Raw genomic sequence first — 24,779 nt, forward strand, 5'->3', positions numbered from 1 at the left:
CCCGCTTCTTCCTTCCTTCCTTCCTTTCTTTTTACCCGCTTCTTCCTTCCTTCCTTCCTTTCTTTTTACCCGCTTCTTCCTTTCCAGGTCGCAGGGGGTCACTGGTGCTCATATCCAGCCATCACTGTGCGAGAGACGGAGTACACAATGGACATGTCTCCTGTCCATCACAGGGACACATAGAGACAAACGAGACAAACAACCATTCACTCTCTCACTCACACCAAGGGACAATTTAGAGTTACCAATCAGCCTAACATGCATGTTTTTAGTCTGTGGGAGGAAACCGGAGTACCCGGAGAAAACCCACACATGCATGGAGAGAACATGCAAACTCCACCCAGAAAGGCCCCCGGACCAGGATTTGAACCAGGGACCTGCTCGCTGAGAGGCAGCAGATCTACCAAGTGCGCCACCGTAGTGAATAATAATAATAAAATAAAATATTAAGAAAGCATTTGAAGACTGGGAGACACGTGGTCTGGAGGCTCTTCACAAAAGTCCAGACTGGAATTTAAAAAAAAAAAAAAGGTCAAATAATCTTTTTTCAGCATATTAATGAGAGAAAAATCTCTACATTTATTTATAAAAAAAAATCTTATAGAATAATTATTTTGTGAATTTTTTAAAGAGTGTAAAGTGTTTTTTAAAAAAGTTTTTCCATTTTCTAGTCTCAGCACGACTCTTCTCGAGTCTCTTTGGGTTTGGGTATCACTTGTGTGCCGCCTCAATGTGTGCAAGGTCGTTGCAGCACCGCGACCCAAAACCTGTGCAGCGTTATTTTCTATCCAAGGAGCAAACCTTCATACCTTAGATCTTATTGCTCTTTTCCTTTTGAATTTTAATACTTTTGCTGGATGTAACTGGGACCCTGTGTACACATGTGGTGGAACGACAAACAAAGAACAATGAATCCTTGAAGCTACGACTTAAGTAGAGCCGAGTCCAGCCCGTGGGAAAGAGTCCAGTAGGTCCACAACTGAGACATGACAGGCTTATCAAAAGCTAAGAGTGGTTCAAGACCCTAAATGTTGCCCCCAAAATGGTTAATTACTTTTCAACAATGTCCAAAGAAATTCAGCTTAATTAGTGACTGATGCTTTAGTTTAAGTGGAAATCTGATTTTCTAGGAGTTCCCCTGATTGACGGAGGAACAGTGCGTCTGCCACGCCTCATTGGTCTGTCCAGAGCGCTGGACCTGATTCTGACTGGCCGACCGGTCGGAGCACAGGAGGCTCTGGCCTACGGACTGGCCAATAGAGTTGTTCCCGATGGACAAGGTATTTACGATATATGATGTAGTGGTTCTTATTTTATTGAATGCGGTTTGACTCGCAAGAGCAAGCTGGCAAAGTGGAAAACATTCAGGCGTTCGGCACAGGAAGCTGAATCTTTAATGTCATTTGAATATGCTGCTGTTTAAAAATCAGATTTCAGAGAACGAATCTCAGCGATCAGTAATGCAGAACAAACGGCGTTCCTCTGGGAAATAAGAAAAATAAAAGCCTTTGACGGCACCGATACCAACGTTAATGTTAGTGCTATTTGCGTAGCACGTTTAAAAGCACGTGAGCTCAACCAAAGTGCTTTACAGTCGAACCAGATAATACATTAAAATAAAATAAAAAAACATTCAGAGGACTTTTCAATCTGACTTTTGAAGGCAGCATATGTCTTGTTTCAATTTTCCCCAAGATTCTTTAGTAAAACGCACGTTTTCATCGATTTATCTCAAGATTTGCTCGATTGGTGCGGTTCAGGGTTCACTTGTGGCCTTCAGGATGTAACTTCTCTAATCCCCTCTCCCTCGCTGGATGCCACAAGACGATGAGCTAAATCCTTTTAGGAAGTGCTTCAGCTCGTTGTTTACCCACAGACTAATTGCCTCTGAGCAGGGCGATCACTTACCGTGCTAAACGTCAGAGGGCGCGCAGCTTCTGTGCACGGTCATCAAAGTGAGCCGTTCCGGATGTTTTCCACGTGTTTCATGTCGGACACTCGGCAGCAGCGTTAAGACGCAGAAAGCACCAAATGAATGAGTAATTTCTCACCGTTGTGTTGTGATGGCAGCCTTACAGGAAGCTCTGCAGCTGGCGGAGCAGATCAGCTCCTTCCCTCAGCAGTGTCTGCGCTCGGACCGCTCCTCGGCCGTCCACAGCTGCTACGATGCTACGACGTTCACGCAGGTACGCTGGCATTTTCGAAATCAGCTCCTAGTTGGTGAGCAGTGACTTCTGTCATATTTTATAGAACTGATTCAGCTCAGACCGCTGTGAAAATGTAAATGTACACAAAAAATAAAATTTGCTTCAATTGAATAAGAACAATTTTTTAAATAAGAAATAAGAGCATTTTAAGCATCTTTCTCATTCCACAATGTTTGTGCTATTTCAACAAATCGTAAAATAAAACGTTCCGCTCTTTTCTGCTATGACTTTTGGTATTGGTGCAACTTTAGCTTTTTTTTTTATTTATTTTTTTATATTTAGCCTTTTATGACTTGAATTGAGCTCATTTTACATTCTTCAAGTCTTTAAATCTGTTTAAAACCTTTTACTGCTCCTTTCACCTTTTGTTCTGCTTCAGCTTCTTTCAGCTTCCTTGTGCAAAAAAAAAAAAAAAAAAAATTCAGCTACTTTCAGCCATTTCTTTCAGCTGCAGATTCTTTCTGCTAACTAAACTTTTGTGCTTTTTTCTAACTTCTTTTTGCTACTTTCAGCTTGTTATGCTCCTTCTGGCATTTTTACGCAAGTTTAAACTTTTTCTGCTCTTCCAGCTACTATTTAGCTGTTTTATGCTAATTTAAGCTTTTTGGGCTAATTCCACATATTTTGCACTCATTTCAACATTTTTCAGCCTAATTCATTAAAAATGTGCTCTCTCCACTTCCTTCTGGTAATATAAGCTTCTTTCTGCCTTTTTAAGCTACTTTTCAGCAGTTTTTTTTTTTTTTTTTTGGCTAATTTCAGCTTTTGTCTGATAATTTCCATTTTTGTGCTCATTTCAGCTAATTGGGTAAACATGTTCTTTCTTCTGCTAATTTAAGCTTGTTCTACCTTTTCAGGTAGCTTTTTAGCATTTTTTAGCTAATTTCTGCTTTTTTAGATAAATTCAAGTTTTTTATTGTAATTTCTGCCGCTTTCAGCCTAATTAGCGTCTTTATACTAATTTCAGCTTGTTATGCTCCTTTCAGCCTTTTACTGCTACTTTAAGCTATTTCAGTTACTATTTAGCTCTTTTTATGCTAATTTTAGCTTTTTCAGCTAATTTTACATTTTTTTAGCTCTTTTCAGCTCTTTCCACTTCCTTCTGTTAGTTTAAGTTTCTTTCTGCCTTTTCAGCTATTTTTTGCTAATTTAATATTTTTTTTAGATAATTTGCTAATTTTTGTGCTCATTTCTGCTTATTTAAACCTAATTCAGCAATTATTTGTTCTTTCAGCTTTCTTCTGCTCATGTAGGCCTGTTCTTCCATTTCAGCTTTCAGAATTTATTTTTTTTGTTGCTAATTTCAGCTGTTTTTCAGCAAGTTCTTCACCAATAAGCATTCACACTGCACTTTCGCAGGAAATGCAGTTTCTTTGCTTTGAGGACATCACTTCTTCCATGATCAACATTATTTGCCTATATCTTGTTCAAATTCATAACAATTCAGATGAAACAAACACAAAACAGTTCCAAGTCTGTAGCTCTTGTCGTCAGATGATTACCACGATATTTAAACTTATTGCTGATTACAGTTTTACAGCTGCTAACACATATTTATAATAATAATATATTTGATTCACCTCTGCTTCTGTCCAGGCCATGCAGTTTGAGTTTGACCACGGTGCTCCCGTCATCCAGACCGAAGCGTTCCGCGGGGCGACCCAGTTCACCGCTGGGGCCGGAAGAGGAGGAAAGTTCTCCTGAAAGGAGCTGAAGGATCTTCAGGTGATCTAAGAGGCTTGTGACCCCAAATATTACCAGCTCAAGTTCAGAAATTTTGCTAAAAATCCTAAATACAATGACAAAACAAACCGCCTCACCGCTCTGATGCTGATTTTATTAAATCATGACTTTTACTTTTATCATTTGTGACTTTAATGGATAAATGTTAGGTTATAAATAATAAAATAGGTTCTAGAATTGCGCCGCTAAAGGTGGCTGCACGTTGGAGCAGCTCTGTTCCTTTCATTCTGGGATGTTGCCTTTGAAAACTTTAATTTCTCATTTTTTCTGGGTGTAAATCACTTTTTTTTGGACGATGCCTCCCTCTGGTATCAGATGCTGTGCAGCTTGAAAGATTTTTACTGAAACCTTTTTGCGTTTGGACATCTGTTATGATGTGTAACCATGACAACAAGGTGGTCTTTACAATCAGGAGCCGCTGATTAACATATCAAAAACTCACATAATACCTCAGCTGCAGCCCCAAATCACAAATGGGTAAAAAAAAAAATTTAAAAAAAGGAGGTGCCGTGGATGCATCCCCGTCTACCTGGCCGAGGTGCTTGAATACCTGACTATCGAGATCCTGGAGCTGGTGGGAAACACGGCTCGTGAGAACAAGAAGACCAGGGTCATCCCCTGACACCTGCTGCCGGCTGTCCGCAACGACGAGGAGCTCAACAAGCTGCTGGGAGGAGAGACGTCGCTCAGAGAGGAGTTCTGCTCAACATTCAGGCGGACCTGTTGCCCAAGAAGACACAGAAACACGCCAAGTCCAAGCAGACAGGTCAACGTGTGCAACTAGTTTCCTCAGATCTGCTCTAAGACGGACTGCTCCAAAAGATCCTGCCCACAGCCACGGAACAACTCTTTAATGATGAGTTACATTTAATTTCCCTTTGGGATTAATAAAGTATGTTTGAATTTTAATATACATTCATTCTGATTAATCAGAGTCTAATTTTTCCAATCTTAACTATATTTAATCATTAATTAATTATTCATTAATTAGTCTAATTAATAATCTAATACACCCTGCTGTTTTATCAGTGCCTTTCACTCCAATAACTTCTCAGATCCAGGGACATGAAACCCATTTATAAAATATTCCATGAGCCGTGCGCGGCTGTCGTATGGCGCCGTTTAAGATGCTCGGTACTTTCTGTAGTAAAATCAAATAAAACCTTGATGTTCAGCGTTTTCTCATCTGTTTACATTAAGACCTCGCAGTGTTAATGTTGACGCTCAGCTGCTACCACGCTCACTTTTAGCTCCGTGTCTGTAAAGCCAGCTGAGCTGTAGATGTTTGTGAGGATGTCCTCCCACCTCGGAGTTCATCTTCAAGACCATCGGACCTGCAGGAGCTCGTCGTCGTCGCCGCCGCCGCTTTGGCTCGGCGTGGAAACGGCCCGATAACCGTCTGCCCGCATATTTGTGCGAGCGCGTGTGACTGAAAGCAGCAAAACAAAACCACAGCGCTTGTTGTCGGACGCTCCCCAGGTGTTTGCATTCCTGAGACTCCGGAGGAAACTTCCTTTTAATTTAGCAGAGAGACGTGCACCGAAAACACCAACTTTACACGCTAACGTTAAGTAAAGTAAAAAGTCTCTGTGTGTGTGTGTGTGTGTGTGTGTGTGTGTGTGTGTGTGTGTGTGTGTGTGTGTGTGTGTGTTATAAAGATACAGACACAAAAAGACCTCTTTAGCTTCAGGAGGTGTCTTGTCTAGACAGTGTGATGACAGGACAAAACTCCTGTTTAATGTTTGCACACACACACACACACACACTGTGACAAACAATTGTACCCATTTTTAAAGGCCATTTAAATTCCTCTCCCTTTGTATGTCCTCTGGATTATTGTTTTAACCATGTATATGTCTGTTAGCAAAATATCTCACGAACCACTGGATGTATTTTACGGATACTTTCAGGAATTAATAGTTAGATGTACTTCTACAGCTGATGAATGATGGACGTCACCCTGATTCACCATAGTCAGTCAGGTTGTTTAATTTACTTCCATTTGTCCCGTGTTTCATGAGATATTTTACTAACTCCACTTTCCAGTTCCATAAGTCAATTAAAAGCTTTTGTCCAGTTGAATTATTAAAAGATTGAAAAAAAACAAATGTTTTTTTTTTATTATTATTATTCGTGTTGTGAAACGTGGATTTGAGAAAATTGTTTTTTTTTCGTCTTTCGGCTGCTCCTTCTTCAGGGGTCACGGGGTCACCACAACCACAGACCACCGAGCTACCACAGCCCTCTGTGTGGAGCAGAGCGCCTGGAGGAGCAGCTGGTGGGGGTTAAGAGCCTTGCTCAAGGGCACAGAGTGGGGCAAATGAGGGTGGAGGCACGAGTGGCTTCACCTTTTCCACCCACATTTTGATGTTGTCGCTTGGGGAGTTGAATCAGCGACCTTTCAATCACAGGCCCACCCTCTGCGCCACCGCTCCCCCACTTGAGAAACTAAGGCTGCTTTATGTTACAACGAGCCCAGATTATTAATGGAGCCTCATAGAAAGGCTTTTCTTTATTCAGAGCTGGATTAATGTGAGGTTTGTTCACGTTCAGGGATTGAAGGTTCTGTTTGTGTCACATCTGGAGCTCGAACCTTTTCCTGCTGTTTCTTCTTCCATCATCAGGGGTCGTGCCTCAGCTGCTGGAAGCTCAAGGGAAGCACCTTGAACTCCGAAAACGCAGCGTGATGGATTAGATTAGGATTAGCCGTTTCAATCAAAGACGCGCAGCAGAAACGGAACCAAACGGGTTTATTTTTTTTCTAAAACTGGATTTTTTTCCGTGTTTTGACTGGTCCTCTGCAGCCAAAACATCCAAATCTGAAGTTAAAGAGCTCCACCTCTGGATGACGGAGTGGGCGGTTTCTCAGCGCACACACAGGAGTTCACGCGCGCACCGAGGCACATTATGGACTGCAACCTGCTGATCCTCACGCACAACCTGTAGGAGTTCCTGAGCGCCGCGCAGACTGCTGGAAGACTTTTAATTTTTATTTTTAGTCCACGCGCAGCAGGACGCCACTTTAAACAGTTGGGACAGAATGACTTCAGTGAGAGGAGTTATTCTGGTGGTGAAAGTCGGTTCTGGTGGTTTCTGACCGAACCGGAGCGCTCACATGATTAAATGTTGCGCTTCATCCTGAGGCAGCAGCGCGCGCTACAGGAGCCGGACACGAGAGCAGGAGCGATGCTTTTATTTGGTTCCAGATGGCTTGAAACGCGCCTCTGCGCCTGCGCCTGATCAGTAGGTCGTGACAGAAAGCTCGTTTGGTGACCTTTACGCGCACACTTTGCGCCCGGACTGAAACTCAAGGTTCCGTCGGGGCTCGGGACGGCACCACCATGACCCGCTGCCTGCTTGCTCTGGTCGGAGTGTGGTGGAGCGCGTACTGCTGCGCGTTCACGGCGGCTGGGAGCCACCTTACGCCGAACGGAGCACCTGAAGCGCACGCCGGGTTCGTGCACCGGCGGCTGCGGACGCACGAGAAGCGCGAGATGCAGAAGGAGATCCTGTCCATCCTGGGGCTGCCGCACAGGCCGCGGCCGCACCTGTCCCACGGGAAGTTCAACTCCGCTCCGCTCTTCATGCTGGACCTGTACAACACCATGTCCGGGGAGGAGAAGGCGGACAGGCTGAGGTCCGCGCGCACGACCCAGAGCTCCCCTCTGGCGACGTTTCAGGAAACCGCCTTCTTGAATGACGCGGACATGGTGATGAGCTTCGTTAATTTAGGTGAGTGAGCTGGAAACTTCTTTAAATCTTGATAAGCTGTTGACTCCAACAAATCGCGCGCAGCTGGATCCACCTGAGCCGCGCCCTCCATCACCACCAGGGACGCCTCGTCTAGTGTTTTATGATGAACTCTCCCACCGTGTGAACCACAGAGAGGGGTCAAACAACTCCCTCACTTCCGGTGCGGTTCGATTGTTTGCGGGTGATTTACTGCGCGTCCTGCGCTCCACTCTGCGGTCAAGTCCTGCTGCGCAATCTGCTCCGCGATGCGCATTTGGAGCGGGAGGATAAACCCAGTCCCCCCACCACCACCACCCCCCTTTCCAGCGAACCATCAACCGCCACCACTGGTATTTGTATATAAAGGGGTTATTTCTGCTCCTGACCCGCCAGCGCGCGCGGAGCGGAGCTGCGGCTTCTCTGCGCGCAAACTGCGTCGCATTGTTTGCGTCTCCCCGACAGATTAGCCTTTAATTAGCTCCAGCGATAATAAACAGGGACACTTTAATCAGAACGAGCTCGGAACATAAAAGCTCAAAGGCCTTCCTTCCATTAGCAGCTCCAGTGTTTACTGGGAGAGTCTAAACAGAGCGCGTGAAGATAAACAGAGGTCGTCACGAGCTCCGAGGCCGGAGTGGCCTCCTTTCTTGGAAGCAGAGGGTATTGTCAGCAGAAGGGTGATTTTAGCTACTTTAGACAAAAACAAACAAACAAAAAAAGTCAAATTTCCCCTCAAAGATTCATAAAATAAATGAACTTGTCTTAAAAATGTCAAAACTTTTAAAGCTTTGTCATCCAACAGGCTCCCAGCTGCACTTTAAGCAGCATTTCTTGAGGGAATGCTTAAAGCCGGCTAAAATTTCATACGCTTCTATTATCAAACGATGCATTGTGACTGACTCTCAGCTACTACCACACTAAACTCCACCGTAGCTGCAAAATCCACAGCGTTGAAGCACTTCCTGTGCAGCTGATGCTTTACTTCCTGAAAGTTTCATCAAAACCACTGCAGCTGTTCAAGAGGAACAGACAGAAACATTATCGTGCCACAGGCCTCCTCTGGTGTTGCAGCAGGCCGTGATGAAGAGGTCGGGGTGGCAGCAGCAGCAGCAGCAGCAGCAGCAGCAGCAGCAGCAGCAGCAGCAGCAGCAGCAGCAGCAGCAGCAGCAGCAGCAGCGTGGTGTTTGTGTGTCTGTGGTTCTTCCAGGTTTTTATCCTCCTGTGTCGTTGCACATCTGGCTCCTCGCTTTGATTAATCACGTCCTGTGCATCTTTTGACAGTTCCCTCAAATTTCTGCGGTGACCCCGGGGGGATTAGGTTGCCATCTCCTCCAGCCTGTACACTGAGTCCTAACCGCCCCTGGAGGAGGGACGGCTTCCTCCTCGAATGTGATTGTAATTAATGTTGGACGGGCCAAGACTCTCCATCTGCTTTGGAAATAAAAAAAAACACTGCATGACTACTGTGCGTCGCTGCCATCCGATGAGCTTTTAATGTTTTTGCTCAATTTTGGGCCTTTTTTTTTTTGTTTTGGGGTAAAAACACTTCTGGGTGGTCTCACTTATTGTCCAAAAGTCTGGATATCACGTGTGGCCGGAGCAAAGCTACAAATTAGAATTAAGATAAATGAAGGGAAGAGGAGGAGACGAGTCCAAACAGTCTGTCTGAATAGGTTTGAAAAATTCAGAGGGAGATTAACAAAGCACGCAACGAGGAGCTCCTTATCTGGGAGACGGCGTAACAAGGATCCGGTTGTGTTTTTTCTGTCTGTTAGCAAAATATCTCACAAACAACTGAATTAATTTTAACAAAACTTCCAGAATTAATCGATTTTCTGGAAATCTACACTGTAAAAAATGTCTGTAAAAAATTACATAAAACTGTCAAATGGCAACAGTAAAAAACGGTAAAATCCCAAACAGTATATCACTGTAAGTACAATGTATTACTGTAAATCATAAGTACATTAAAAACAAGTAAAGGTAACAATTGTATCTGATGAATTAGCATAAAAATTGTTCACATTACTGTAAAAATAATGGCATTTGTAGATGATAAAACATTTAAATTTACATGTTTTAAATGTACTTCTTCATAAATTATTCTGTAAAATGTATTAGTTTTTTAGTTTTATGTAAAATATTTGTAACAAGTACAGTAGTCTCTCGTTTATCACGGGGATTCTGTTCCCAGCCCCCCCACGATAAGTGAAAAACTGTGAAGTAGGTATAATACAGTAGTAGTAAGTAGTAATTTATTTTAGTATATATATATATATATATATATATATATATATATATGTATATATATATAAGGCATTTTAAACCCTTCTCACACTTTTGCAATATTCTAAACAATGTTTCTAGACTCTAAACGCTCTAAAAGAGCTTAGCTTGTCATGATCTTCACTCTCTGCCACCTATTGCAGCGGAGAAGTGGGCGTGGCCAAGAGCGGAGATCATGACATGCTGCGCACGGGTGCAGCAGGTGCTAAATAGTTTAAAATAATTCATTTTAAATAAAAATTCCATGCCAATCATGCGGCTCATCCATCAATCAGCCAATTGTGTGTCATGCCCAATCTTACTGTGGAAAACCGCGAAAGTCGAACCACAAAGTAGCGAAGGACTACTGTACAGTGAAAACGTGTTTATGTTTACAAAATAATTAGTAAATTTTACTTAGTAAAACTGTTAAGTTTACGGCTTACTCTGTAAAACTATGTACAAATCACAGTATTTTTTTTTTGTTTTTTTAACAGAATTTCTCTGGCAACCCAGCTGCCAGTTTTATTTTGTAAAAATTACAGATTTTATTTTACAGTGTACATATGATTATTTTCCGGAGTCAACCCGTTTCAAGATGGCTGCCTCAGAAGAGTGATTTTATAAAACACAAAAAAATGGATCAGTTTCACGGATACTGGGCTAATATTTGGCATGGTGGTAGCTGAGAGTCTTCCCAACACACACGCTGAAAGCCAAGCTGCTCCTTTTCAGTCATTTCTTAACCCAAAATGATTTTAGTGTGAAACTCCGGCTCGAAGGGCAGCGGGCGATTCAAGGAGTGTTCAAGTCTGAACTGAATCCACCTGTCTCAGACTCTTTACCTGACCCAGAGCAGATAAATCAGTGAGTCACTGATGGGTTTGGCAGACGACAAAATAAAAGCAGCTCATTTTTGGGACGTTTTCCTCCGGGGACACCAACCGCAGCAGTCCCAAATGTTCCCACTGTGAACCGTTTGTCTCTTTACCCCCCTCCACCCTCTCCCTGTCTCGACTCATGTAGACCTGCTGCTCAGTCATCCGTTCTCCTTTGCTGTCATCACTTTTTCAGAATCGCCCACAGAGAAAAGGGGGAGAGGGGGTGGTTGGGGGGTGGGTGGGGGCTAAACAAGTTGTGGAAAAGTTTGAATCAGGGCAGCAGAAGCACATTTTCCAGCTCCGTTTTCATCTTCATTCCTAGAATAGTGCATTCATCAGTGTTTGCCTCGAGGACGTCCTGCTTTCTGAGGTCTGCTGCAGCGACACTGCATGAGTCACACATCCTGCTGCACACCGGTGTTCTGGAGAAAACGGTTCGGATGGTCGTTAACCCGAGCCGTTCTGTTCAACAGACAGAAAATAAACACTGGATTTAAATCTGCAGCTTGTATCGACCTAAAATGTGGTGCGGTAGTACCTGAGCCTGATCATCATCACATTCTGAGGGCTAACAGACCGCACAAGATCTTCAACTCTGTCTGTTAGCAAAATATCTCATGAACCGCTCAAGAGGTTTTAATGAAACTTTCAGGAATTAATCACTAGACGTACCTCTAAAATATTTTTTCATTTGGAATCAATTGGATTCGACTTGGCTGCAAAAGCCAACAAACATCATAAAACACAAAAATGGCTGTAATGCAGTCAACTATACAAATATTGAATGGAAAATGTGTGTAGTGGTAGCTGAGCATGGTATTCATCATATATTTTGAGCACAACTCATTGCATGAAAAATTTGCTTATAACTTTGGCATTAATTATGGAGTCGATCCTGCTTGTCTGTTAGCAAAATATCTCATGAACCACTGGACAGAATTTATTGAAACTTTCAGGTAATAATCATTGACTTTATGTCTAAAAATCTTTGCCTTTTGGAGTTTTTTTTTTTTCGAAATGGCCAATACACCCAATTTATATTATGTATCACATACAAGTATTAGCTTGTGGTTACAGTGAGTCACAAGTTCACTGCAATGTTCAAGCCGTGTTGGGATTGGGTTGTGTCTAGAGGCAACCTGAGCTCCTGTTGACCCCTCTGTGTGGAAGAACCCCCATAATCCAAGAAATTACAAACAAAGTTGTTAGGCTTTATTAAAATCCCTCTACAATATCAAAACCTGTTTACTGGTTGATACTGTGCAGATTATTTCCTTTGGCAAGTCTACTTTGGTGAAGATGCTTAATCTATAAACTGCAGCTAAATCCACCTCTTTAGGACACGGGTGTCCAAAGTGTGGCCCGAGGGCCATTTGCGGCCCTTTCAGTGATTTTCTGCGGTCCACAACTGCAGTTTAAGAACGCTATCATTTTGACCAGCAGGCTTAAGAGATTGATGCAGACTTTTCTGAAAATTAGTTTATAATCTTTTTTTTTTTTTTTTTAGATAATGTTTAGGTTTAACAGCAAAATAGATGAAAAACAATTCTCAAAATGAGCTGTATTAAACAAAATACAAATCTTTGGCTATAATGTTTTTATTTTCACTTCATGGTTCAAAACACCTTTACTGATTTCTACCAGAAAGGAGACTTTTGGATAATGATTCATAAAACTTGGCTAAATATTTCAGCTGATAAAATAATCAAGAGGGAAATTGAATTTTTTTTAAAGATGAATATAACGTGGTATCATCTACATACAAGTTGATCAACGGTTGAACTTTCTTGAATCTGTTGTAGCGACTGACAGCTGGACGATTTTTCAGAACTTCAATCAGCCTTTTGGTCTGTCCATGGTCCAAAAGGCTGATCAACCCCCTTTTAAAAGGACACTTACCGTATTTTTTACCATATAAGTCAGTTTTTTTTTTTCATAAATTAGCATGCCTGCGACTTATATGGCGAAGCGACGTATTTATGTTTTTTTCCCCATATTTTTGAACCAATTTTTGGCTGAGATATGACCGTTTTCATTAATTCTGACTGTACCATTTTCAGCTGATAGATGGCAGTCGAGTAGTTTGGCTTGGCGTTGTGTCATATAATAGGTAAAAGTGGCTATTAATGACACAATCCGCTTGCCGTAGCCTGCTACCTTTGTCCAGCTCCGGAATCATTCCTGGAGAAACCGTAAAATCAGTTTCCTTTTGCTGCGCCGCACTGTTTTTAAGTAGTTATCTTGTTAAATTTCTACAGCGGTGACGCATAATAGACGTGACGTATACGGCGAAGCGACATATTTATGGATTTCTCCACTTTATTAGACGCATTTGGACTGATGCGACTTATAGGGCAGTGCGACGTGTACGGCGGAAAATACGGTACTCAAATTACGCTTTTGTTGCAGAGAACAGACTAAAATGAACTTTCCAAACACAAGAAAACAACAAACACAGACTCAACAAATCAAATAAATCCTTTTTAATAAAAAATATAAGCTTAGTGTTTATGAGGCTTTCCTTTCTCCAAAATGTTGTTCACGTGGAGTTAAATTCACATGTTTGTGGCCCACGTGTCCTTTCATCTTTGTAGTTTTGGCTCACGTATGAAACAGTTTGGACACCCCAGAAGTTTTGGAACAGCAGTTTCTTGTATCCAACACATTACGGCTCCACATCGTCTAAAAACCCCGAACATTTTCCTTTTAACGTCTCAAACTATCTGCTCAGTCCCTCCGGTTTGCCTCCAGACTCGGCTCCTCTCCAGCGTGCAGAAAGCAAAACTGCACGTCTTTTGTCTGCAGCGAATAATCTACGACTGCTTTATGCTTTTGTGCGCTCGTCCGTCATCGCGTCCGTCCTCGTTTTCTCCGTCCCCACCGTCTCGCTTGCCGCCTCTGCGTGGTTCAAGGCGAGCTGTCACCCGCTCTCAGCCCTGAGTCAACAGCCGAGCTTTCCTCCAAACAACCTCACAAACTTTAAAGCCAAAGAAGCCGGTTTTTAGGAGATTAGCTGCCAGAAACGAAGGGCCTTTATTAGACGTTTTGTTTTGCTTGTCTTGTGACGCCTGGCTGCGTTCCTTCGTGTCTAAGCTCAGGTAAAGCCACTTCCTCTGCAGTGAAACGTGTCCCAAAGCTCCAGCTGTCTATGGCCGAAACAGCCGATTGTTTGAAACAGAATGCATCTTTGGAAGTGTTCTCACTACATCGTCTCGAAACACTTCCTGCAAAGCCTCGGAGATCAGAACCTGAGGACCACCCGTCATTTCATCCCCCCCACCCCCCAGTTTTAACCCAAAATTTAAACAGGAACTTGGAACGGTCTTCCTGCACCAGCGAGAAAAGTTACAACAAACTACAAACTGTTGCGTTCTTTTGTTTACAGCAGAAGCCGTTTCGCCGCAGCTACGCGTTCTCGTCAACTCGCGCGGGTTTTTGAAGAACGACCCAAGACACACAAATAATCCTGCTGATCCAGTTTCAGCGTTTACAGCTCGTCATATTCCCGGAGTTTGGATTGTGTTGGCAAAACGCACGTCCGCCTGAGTCCAGAAACAAACAGGGCCGACGGAGGAAACTTGTCTGGTTAACCAGATTATGTGTTTTCCAGTCGGCCTGTGCTTGTCATGAGTGATGGAGTGTTGCACGACGACTCCATCTTTGAAGAATATACTCTTTTAGTTATTCCACGTGGATTTAAACAGATTTGTTGGACTGTAATCTGCTCAGTCCGCAAACTTTTTAAATCATCTTTGACAGAAATGCAAGGAGATAGAAAACGTAAAGGTGGCATTCTCTTTGTGTGAAAGAGATTTAAGTTAATTTGCACAACATAAAATACAACAAACCTGAGGATGCATGCCTACCCTTTCTTCATCTGACTGGACCGGACCGTTCCAGGACATGTTGTCCTGCAGGAATGAATCTCCATCGTAGTCCCGACAGGTGTCGCTCAAGAATTTTTGTCTTTTGCCCCGTCCGTCTTCACTTTGGGGACCACGTTCCCAGGATGAGGACATGTGTCAGGTGTCATTCTTGATGCTCAGACAGTCACGTTTTGGTTTCTTCTTCTTCTGCGTGTTTGTGACAACAGACTTCACGGTGTTACCTTTGGGCTCTTGTTATATTTTATTGATTAAACCTTTATTTCAGCAGGAAGTCCCCTTTCAAGACCTAGATAGCACTATTACGAAGTTCTAAGCTAAAAATGACAGCTTGCATCAAAATGCACAAAATAATCTCCTTAATCAGAAGCTTTGAGACTTCCAAAGAGACCAAAGCACGAATCAAACTCAAGGCTCAAGGGCCAAATTTGGCCCTTGCTAATATCATATCTGGCCCTCAGGATGATATTTTAAAAGTAAAATATCTTTATTGCTGAGCAGACTTTATTTAGTGCACACTTCTCGTGACAGTTGGTCAACTTTGAAGCCAAGAAAAATTTGTTTATATTTATCCCTAACGTTTGATTTTGAAGGGAGAAAAGCGAACTTCAGATGAGACTGATGAAATAAGTACCGTATTTTCCACCCTATAAGTTGCATCAGTCCATATATGTCTAATAAAGTGGAAAAATCCATAAATACGTTGTATCTATTATGTGTCATCGCTGACAACCTGGAAATGTGGGCCAATGTGCCAAAAATAGATGGGCTGCCAAATGGCGGCCACGGGAGCGTGCCCGGAAGGACTTTTAACAAGATTAACACTTAAAACAATTATTTGTTTGCTTGAAATTATAGTAAAGGTGTGTCTCAGTTGAACTTTTACTTAATAAATGCACTTTAATTGTCAAATCAGCTGCATTTCACCAGAGCGGTGCAGCGAAATGAAGCTGATTTGACGGTTGCTCCAAACAGCGAGCAGAACGAAAGTGTCATTTTATGGCAGGCCGATTGTGTCATTAATAGCAGGTGAAGATTCTCAGTCATCCAGGACATGGTAAATTAAAAAAAGTTCAAAACAAAAAAAAAAAAGTGTAAATTAAAGTATAATAAGCACAGTTGCTTTTGTCTTGAACATTTTTGAATTTGTCATTATAGCCACGTTTACCTATTACATGATACAACGGCATGCCATACATACAACAAGTGCCATAATGGCTGAAAATGGTAGTGTTCAATACTTTCAGTCAGAATGAATGAAAATGGCCATATTTCAGCCAAAACATAGTTTATAAAAATGGGGAAAAAATACATAAATAAGTTGCTTCGGCGTATAAGTTGCAGGGCATGCAAATTATTTATTTATTTTGTTATATTTATTATCTGCATTGTTTTCATGTCTATATTCTGATTTACAAAGTACTTCATTTTGTATATTGCTTTGTGTGTTGCCTGTTGTTCTGTCTGTACAGCACTTTGGTTGGCCTTGTAGCTCTTTTAAGTGCTCTATAAATAAAACGGTATGGTATTATGCAAAAAAACGTGACTTATAGCGCAAAAAATACGGCAATTAATTTTGGCGCCCCAGTCCTGGTTTTAAGATCGTTCCATGACCCAAGGTGCAACATGTAGGACAGCTTTGCTCCACCAATCTCTAGAGGAACTCACAGCCAGGTCTGTAAAAGCATTAAAACTTTGCACATATTGGAGGGGAGTTTATCCAGTGTAGCTTTGTGCATAAAATATAGCACTTCTGTTGTCTGCTTGGGCCAAAAGAAGCCAGATTATAAAGGTTTATAATCCAATCATGACCTCACCACAACTGTGTCTGACTAGTGTGGAGAGTTCCTTGGTCTTCATGTTGTCTCTTGCTTGTTTCTAAATCCCTTTAAATTTCTGGCTATGTGACAACAAAACAAAACCTTTAGTTGGTTGGTCTTGAGTTCAGCAGATAAACATTTTATTTAAAGTTTTCTTTTATTTACAGCTCTCACATCTTTCCACACGTTTCCCTCTCACGCCATAACTCTCCGACTTGACGAGATGGCGGCTGAGATCGGGGCTAAGTACAGAGATTACACCTCGTGCCGTGTGCTCCTCTGGCATTCCTCCACCCGTCGCCTGCCGTGCCTCCATCGGGAACAATCCCAGCTCGGAGCGATAGTGGCGCAGGGCGAAGGAGTGTGACCAGATAAGGAGGTGAAGTGCAGCTCGCTCCCTGCCGGTGACGACCCACCGAGCAGAGCTGATAACCCCCGCTGGAACATCAGATTAAGACCCGCCACTCTCGTTTATCGCCTCTGGGTGCAGACGCGAAGGAATTTCGTCTGTTTTCAGTGTCAAGCTTTTAGGAGGATGAGGTTACCTGTTTTTGTGCAACCTTTAGTGGTCGTCGTAAACCAGATTGTGTAGATAAAACGAGTAAAATGCATGTTTTATTTTACTCCAGCACAAATATATCGTCCTATAAAAGGTTTATACATGATCTGTTTTTGAGAAGAGACCGTTGAGCAGGAATCAGTGCTTCTGCTTGTGCTTTGGTTTGTTTGTGTCTCGTGTTTGGTTGTAGTTGAACAAATACCACTAATGTGCAGAAAAGTGAACCGTCTTAAACTGGAGTGAGGCGTCAACAAACAGCTGGACAATCACAGAAACTAAATGGAAACTAGAGGAATCCCTGTGAAAACGCAGTGTGGACACTTTGCGCTTTACTCTGCTGAAGAAGCTGAAACCAGCTGAAAAGGTTTCACCTCTAAACTGTTGACGTGCGTTAAATTTGAACAGCTGACGTTTTCTGGAAGCAGCTGAAAAACTGCAGAAATGTGTAGAAGAAGCTGAAATAGGCAGAGTGGCTGAATATATTACACACAAGTCTGAAATTAGCACAAACATAAAGTAACTGAATTGATTATGTAAAAAATTAATTTAGCAAAAAGGAGTGAAAAAAGGTTAAATTAATTGAAAGTTGCACAAAAGGCTGAAAGTTGAAACAAATTCCTGAAACAAAGGCTTAAATTAGTACCTAAGAAGTAGCTGAAAAAGCAGAAAATAGCTGAAACGAGCACAAAGGAGCTGAAACCGAACAAAAGCTGAAATGAGCAGTAAAAGGTTTTAAAGGTGGAGAGATCCATTCATTTTCAACTGGGGAAAACATGGCCGAAAAAGCTAAATATTTCAAAAAGTAAAAACTGCACAAATACCAAAAGTCAGAGGAGTAATGTCCTGAACGAGCCGAACGTTTTGATACAAGAATTGTTGAATCGGAACAAAAGTTGCGGGACGAGTTACGAGCTGAAAAACGTACGGAAGAAAATGGATCTCGATAATAAGAATAATTTCGAAACGTTCAGTAGTTTCAGATGATCACTAACGTTCACGAACAATCCCAGCCCAGTGGAACAGATCACATGACCATTTTGGAGCGCAAGGCAGCGGGCGATGTGCGTTCCTGCAGTCCTTCGAGGAGTGCAAGGTCTTTTCTTATCAAAAGGATTTTACAGCTTTGGGCGTGTGGCCGACTGATGTAACTGCGTGTTTGGGCCTGTCACGATAACAGATTTTGCTGGGCGATTAATCGTCGCATAAAATATTGCGATAAACGATAATAATGTTTGAAATTTGACAATAATTAGTAATTATTGTCAAGTTTAAGAAGAAATGTTGGTTAATTTATTTTGAGTGTAGTATCTTTTTTGACCACCAGATGGCAGTATAAGACAATTTGAACCAGAGGATGGATAGTAAGGGAGTGAGCAGCGTGTCTCTTTAAGAAAAATGGGAGGGAGGCCCCTTGACGTGACATGGGCTGTCTCTCTTTAGTTCTCAAATGTACGGTCGGTGTGGTTTGAGCTCTTTAGCATAGCATTTGTCACACAAAGCTTTTAATAAAAAATCAGTAAACAAGTTCTCAGCTTAACAAATCCATGCTCAATAATCCAGGTAAAAGAAACTGTCCAGATGACCTGACTGAAAATTTTTGGATTGTATACCTGGATTATTGAGCATGGACTTGTTTGGTTTTGAATCAGTTTGACATGACTGTCGACGAGGAAGAGGGCCGGCACCAAAGGAGGGGGCGTGCCAATGACACCATCTTACCACCAACTTAACTGGTTTGTTCCACTTTGGAGTAAGCTGTTTTGGGGGAAGAATCAGTTTTGTGGTGTTTTCCCTTGACTCATGAAGCCTTCCGGATGGAAGGTGAAACGTTTCAGCAAAAATAGAAACTGTCCAGATGACCTGACTGAAAAATGTTGGGAAGTTCTCAGTTTCTTTTTGCAGAGAAAAACAACTTTTTACACAAAGGCACGGGTTTCAACCGTGAATTTTGGAGCTTCGACAGGACGGAGACTTTATCCCGAGGTCGGCCTGTTAGCTTAGCTTCTCAGTTTAGCTGCTTTTAGCTATCCTAAAACACGATTTTGGACAGTTCAAATAGATTTTAAAGAGAAAGGGAGGGGTCAGTGAAGAGCACTGGAGTTGAGCCTTTTGTCGTCCAGTGTCTCCAGTAGAAAGAGAGACACGAAGAGTGAAATCTACAAACCCAGCAGGAGACAAGTATTTTATTCATCCCTGGAGCTGCTGCTCTGCTTCCTAACGTACGACACCATGTCAGGACTCTTCCTGACCACATGTTCCTCCTGGTTTCTTTTCCCTTCCAGTCCACGCTCTTGATCCATATTGTGTTGTTGTTGGCAGCCAGGAGGAATATTTGTTTCTATGTTGCTACGCAGGCTCCTCAGGAAGAATCAAAAAGTTAGATTGTGTTTCTTCGCTTCAAAAATCTGTCCGGCCGTTCACTTTTTCCTTCCTAAAATAACCGCTCTGCCTCGACAGTTCAAACGTCTACGTTGATACATTTGGTGCTGTTTTTGTTTAGTCAGCGCTGCTGGTATGTCTTTGGAATTTCAGGGTGGACAAAGGTTGCGACCCCGTGACCTGCCGAGCTCCGACAAGTGTGTCCCAGTTTGCCTAACGAGCTCCATCCGTTATCGTAACGACCCCGGCGTTTTCGAGGTGGACAGGGCCAGCGTTAGTGCGGCGTTGGATGTCCCTTGCTGTCGCATTCTTCTGCGGAGACACGGGAGGATCGATCTTAGATCAGTGAAAAGTGAAAGGAAGCCTGGGCGGATGAGAGAAAAGGAACAAATGGTGTCCAACAAAGTCGGGACATTGTGTAAAGTGTAAACAAAAATACATGTAAACAATACAATGGCCTGCAAATCTGCTAAACCCACAAAGAGACAGAGTAAATATATAAGATATTGTACAGCCATCCCTCGATTATTGCAGGGGTTACGTTCCACACACCACCGTGATAGGTGAAAAACCGCGAAGTAGGAACGCTATATTTATATATTTTAAAGCTTTATAAACCTTCCCACACTCTTGCAATGTTCTAAACTCTTAAACCTACGCCATTTTAACAACATATGTGTCCTGCATAGTACCTACCGCAAAATTTCACCAGCCTTGGTCCGGTTCTGGTCCGGTTCTGATCAGCTCTCTGCAGCCGTTGAGCACCAAGACGCTTTTGGAGCGAGCCGGACCTTCAGAGAGCCAGCACAAAACTACACAATGGTCTCGATCGAATCTAAATAATCCAGAGGGATCTGGATGAAAGAAGTCCGGGTGAGCTCCAGAGAAGACACCGGACCTCCGAGCAACGCCTCCCCGCTCGAGAGGCCTCATGGACCGGCAAGCAGCACTCAGATTGATGAGGCTGGAAGTAGTTCTGGTCCGGTTCTGATCGGCTCTCTGCATCCACTGACCGCCAAAGTCATTGTAAGGACCAAACTTTTTTGGATCGGATCAAAACTTTCCCCCATTTCAGCAGAAAGCAATGGCCGGAACTCCTTTTGGCTTCTGGGTAATGTAGTTCATTTCAATCAACCTTTATTTAGGTTTATTTGACTGGCGATACAGTGTAGGCTTACTGAGAGAAAACTACAAAAAGGCGGCACCGATCCAAAGTTTTTTTTATTTATTTATTAACTTTTTACTGTATCTGTACAGTCCCACTCATGCGAGCAATATTGAAGTTGACAATCATGTTTCGTGTACACTCTTACTTTGAAAAACCGTGAAAGATCGAGTCCGCAAAAGCCGAACCACAAAGTAGCGACGGACTCCTGTATACGTTTTAAAACAAAGGCCATTTAGAATTTCATGGCAGCAACACATCTTAAGAACTTCTTCCAGGTCGGTGAGGCTTCTTCTTTTACCAACAATCTGTGAACGTCCAGAACCTGAGGAGACCATTGCTGGCGGTTTTGGAGGGACTGTCGTCCCATTCTGGTCTAATGGAGGATTCTAGCTGTTCATCAGTCCTGGCTCAATCGTCGCAGATGTTCTAAAATATGTAGATGCTTTTCTGCATTGATGGAGCCTCTGCTCACGCTAGAGGCACTAATGCACCCCTATACCATCAGAGAGGCAAGCTTTTGAGATGTGCGCTGATGACAGGCTGGATTCTGTCGTTTTAGCTCTCTGCTTTGCCTCAGTCCGTTTGAAACGAGCTCTGGTCCAGAGAAGACGGCAGCAGTTCTGGATGGTCTTCACATATGGCTGCTTCTTTGCGGGATAGAGCTTTAGGCTGCATTTATAGATATCATGGTGAACTGATTTAATCAGATCTGTTGATTATATTATGAACTGTTGATATTTAAAGTGTCCTCAACGCTCTGTTGAGAAAAAATACCCTGGAATTGTTTCACTTTGTTCAGACTGGTGAACCTCTGCCCGTCTTTACTTCTGAGGGATTCAACCCGTCTAAAATGTACTTTTTATACGCAGTCTTCTTTCAAACCTGTTGCCAATTAATTTTAATAATTGCCTAATTCTCCTCCAGCTGTTTCCTATTTGCACCAGTTCATTTTACAACCTTTATTGCCTTTGGCTTATCTTTTTCAAGATGTGTTGCTGCCATAAAATTCACATTGACCCTTTTCCTCCTCCTAAAAGTGGTTCAGTTTCTTAGTTTAAACATTTACTTTATTCCACCGTGAATAAAGAACGAGTTTATAAAATTTGAAAACTTTGGTTTTATTTACATTTCAGACAACATCCTAACTTTCTTGGAGGTAAGGTTGTATAACTCCACAAGGATTGCAGTGAAATTAGATACATAAAACTCTCTGACCAGTGCTAAAATCAGCACTTAGTATTAGTTATCAAAAGTACCCTCACTCTGCTAATATATTTAATAACGACGTCTGTCCACTTTTTTTTTTTTTAACTTGAACACACCAACTTCTCTTGATTCATCTGTTTCAACACCGACTCGTGATCGCAGCGACGAGGAGGAGTTTGTTTTGCAAATAAAATGTTGATAATGATCAGCCGGGCCTGAAGTATGGGCCTCGGGAGACGATAAACTGCAGCTGCAGAATTATCTGCAGGCCTCTTTAGATGCTAATCACTATGTTGTAAGTCAAACCTTAGAGGTTTGAAGTTATAAAATAAACACTTGGATTATTAGGCTGTAAAGCAGATCATAAAAAGAATGACGCAATAATGAAAAAAAACCGACATCTCTTGGGTTTTTTTAGATAATCTTGAACTTAAAAAAAAAGTTTTGAATAAAAAAGAGGCAATTCCCTGAATTTTGGTGTATTTTAACGTGTTAGTTAAACATCTACGTTTACCTACATTTGTAAACACTACACTTCTGTCAAGCATCCTACTACCCCCCCACTTCACAGTTCGGAGCCTGGCTCTTCTCCACTGAGTTCACTGTCCTGCTCGTTGTTGTCCGACTCCACGCGTGACACCTCCAGGCACCTCCTCCTGCCTGATTAGCTCAGCACTCACCCCCACCACTCGCTCGCTCCTCCTCCAATCTCCGTTGCCACTTCCTTCAGGTGCGTCAGTTCTCGGTTGTCCAACTAACGACAGTGAAAATCCGTTTTTTTAATGAAAGTAAATTGGACTGTCTTTGATCGCTGTTATTGTGACAAGTTAGCGCAGCTGTTTTCAGATTTAGAGAGGTTTTATTGTTGTTTCAGCTACGTACAAGTATATATTGAAGTGAAACAGTGTTCCCCAGGATCACAGTACAACATGGAACATAAAGTGTAAAAACAATACAACACAGTGCAGATATACGCAACAGTACAATAAATACATAATACGTTTGATACGTAATGTGAACAACACACACCAAGCATTTCTCTCGTTTTATTTTTAATAAATCAAAAATGTATTAATGACCCACTTAAACTGTCGAACTGATTTGCAATTTAGTTGTGCTGTTTAATTATATCTTTTAAGTTTTTTTTAAAAATTGCGCGATAACTTTGGACTTTTAGGGGCGGGGATTTTTTTAAGGGTAGAAGCAGAAATGCTTACTTGAAGGGGCCGCTCTTATGTGATATTAGGAAGCTCGTAAGTGGCTGTTGTGTTTAAAATGAGTGTTTATGTAATTACTTTCTGTTTACATTAGTCCCTCGCTTCTTCGCGGTTCGTTTTTCGGGGACTCGCTGTATCGTGCGTTTTTTTTTCAAAGTGAGATTGGACATGACACACTGATTGATGGATGAACCGCACGATCGGCATGGAATTTTTTGTTTAAAATGAATTGTTTAAAATTATTTCGCACCCATAGCTGCAGAGAAGCTCCCTCCTGCAGCTGATCAGCTGATCTCCGCGCTGCAGCGGAGAAGTGGGCGTGGCCGAGAGCGCTGGCAGGTGGCAGCGAGCTGAAATAATCACGACATTCTGTGCTCTTTTAGAGCGTTTAGTTTATAAACATTGTTTAGAATATGACAAGTGTGTGGGAAGGGTTTAAAACGCCTATATATATATATATATATATATATATATATATATATATATATATATACTACTTGTACTACTCTTCCTACTTGTGGTTTTTCACTTATTGTGGGGCTTCAGGGTACGGATCCCCCGCGATAAACAAGGGACTACTGTACGTATCCAATAGAAGTTCTTTTTGTTCAAGTCAGTCATATTTGTTCATAAGTTTATTATTAGTAAGCCTGAGAGTTACCGGATCCAAGCAAACAGTTACCAGAACGCACCCTGTCAAAATAAAAAAGTTCCCGGATCCTGTTCTGGCCCTGGTTTTGAGACCCGGACATGCTTTCTGTCAGAGGAGCACTTCTGTGCAGGTGTCAAAATACAGCTTTAGCACTCTTAAGACGGGTTTGATTAACTTGCAAAGACTCTGCGACTATTCTCAGAGAAAACCTCCTGTGACAAGCCGTCTGCGACTCAAGCAAGAAAGTCGACAACACCTTAAAAATTTAGATTGTCTACTGAATGCTGATCACCTTAAAGTGCCTCAGTTTGGTCTTGGTTGCCAATTTCTTCCAGATTTGTCTCCCATTTCTTGCACCTTCTGGCTTGTGTCATCTATATTGAGACGAGTATTTAAAACCGGAGTTTTAATGCATGCCATTATGTGCTGATTATTGGATGGGTTTGTCAGACGAGCAGGATTCTCACGATACGTCGTCATCCAACACCAGTGTCGCGCACAGAGGCCGACCCTTCAACGTCTCACTTGTTCTCGGGCCGGCCGCCTCTCTGCAGAGGACGTGCCTGAAACAACAACTGAGGGTCCGCGGTGAGAGAAAGGCCCCGTGTGAGCGCAGACGCTCCTGACCCTCCTGAGCGAGGGTCTGCTGCGCCGCCGCTGACAAATTTACGAGCCCTCGGTTGACCCACAGGCTGACTTGGCGAGCTTGAACCTGACAGGAAAACAGTCAGAGGGGTGGAGGAAAAGAGCACAAAGGACGAAGAGGAACAAGACATCTGAATGCTGTTTTTGTCTTAAAGAGAAGGAAATCTCTGCAGCTTTTGGAAATTAAAAGCATTTAATGTTGAGCGATAAACGGAGAACTCAACATAAAGCAAACTCAGGTGGAAGGAAGTTGGTTTAATCCATATCTTATGAGCACAGATGAACAGGTTCAGATGTTTGAGGGTTTAACTCCCAGCTGAAGAGACACGTGGTTAAACCTCCCAGTGCCACCAGCCAGTCTGGGTAAAAAGATTTTATCATCAAGGATGTGCAGGGGAAACTCTGCCCCGTCCTTCCTCCT

At 42.5% G+C, this 24,779-nt stretch overlaps 2 protein-coding genes across 3 annotated transcripts in view; both read left to right on the forward strand.

The window, feature by feature from the left end:
- zgc:101569 (uncharacterized protein LOC449822 homolog) overlaps positions 1-3,966 on the forward strand; it is a 21,916-nt gene extending 17,950 nt beyond the window's left edge. Inside the window, exons 5-7 of the mRNA XM_037693907.1 lie at positions 1,131-1,280; positions 2,071-2,186; positions 3,804-3,966. Coding sequence (XP_037549835.1) covers positions 1,131-1,280; positions 2,071-2,186; positions 3,804-3,911 — 374 coding nt within the window. The 3' untranslated portion in view covers positions 3,912-3,966. The remainder of the gene's footprint in view (positions 1-1,130; positions 1,281-2,070; positions 2,187-3,803) is intronic.
- A 2,973-nt stretch (positions 3,967-6,939) lies between these two features.
- Positions 6,940-24,779, forward strand: part of bmp6 (bone morphogenetic protein 6) — a 72,002-nt gene continuing 54,162 nt past the window's right edge. For both annotated transcript variants that reach the window (XM_037694079.1, XM_037694080.1), the window contains exon 1: positions 6,940-7,682. In XM_037694079.1, coding sequence (XP_037550007.1) covers positions 7,292-7,682 — 391 coding nt within the window. In that variant the 5' untranslated portion in view covers positions 6,940-7,291. The remainder of the gene's footprint in view (positions 7,683-24,779) is intronic.

This window comes from Nematolebias whitei, chromosome 20 (genome assembly GCF_014905685.2).
Source record: "Nematolebias whitei isolate Nwh7 chromosome 20, NemWhi1, whole genome shotgun sequence".
NCBI lineage: Eukaryota > Metazoa > Chordata > Actinopteri > Cyprinodontiformes > Rivulidae > Nematolebias > Nematolebias whitei.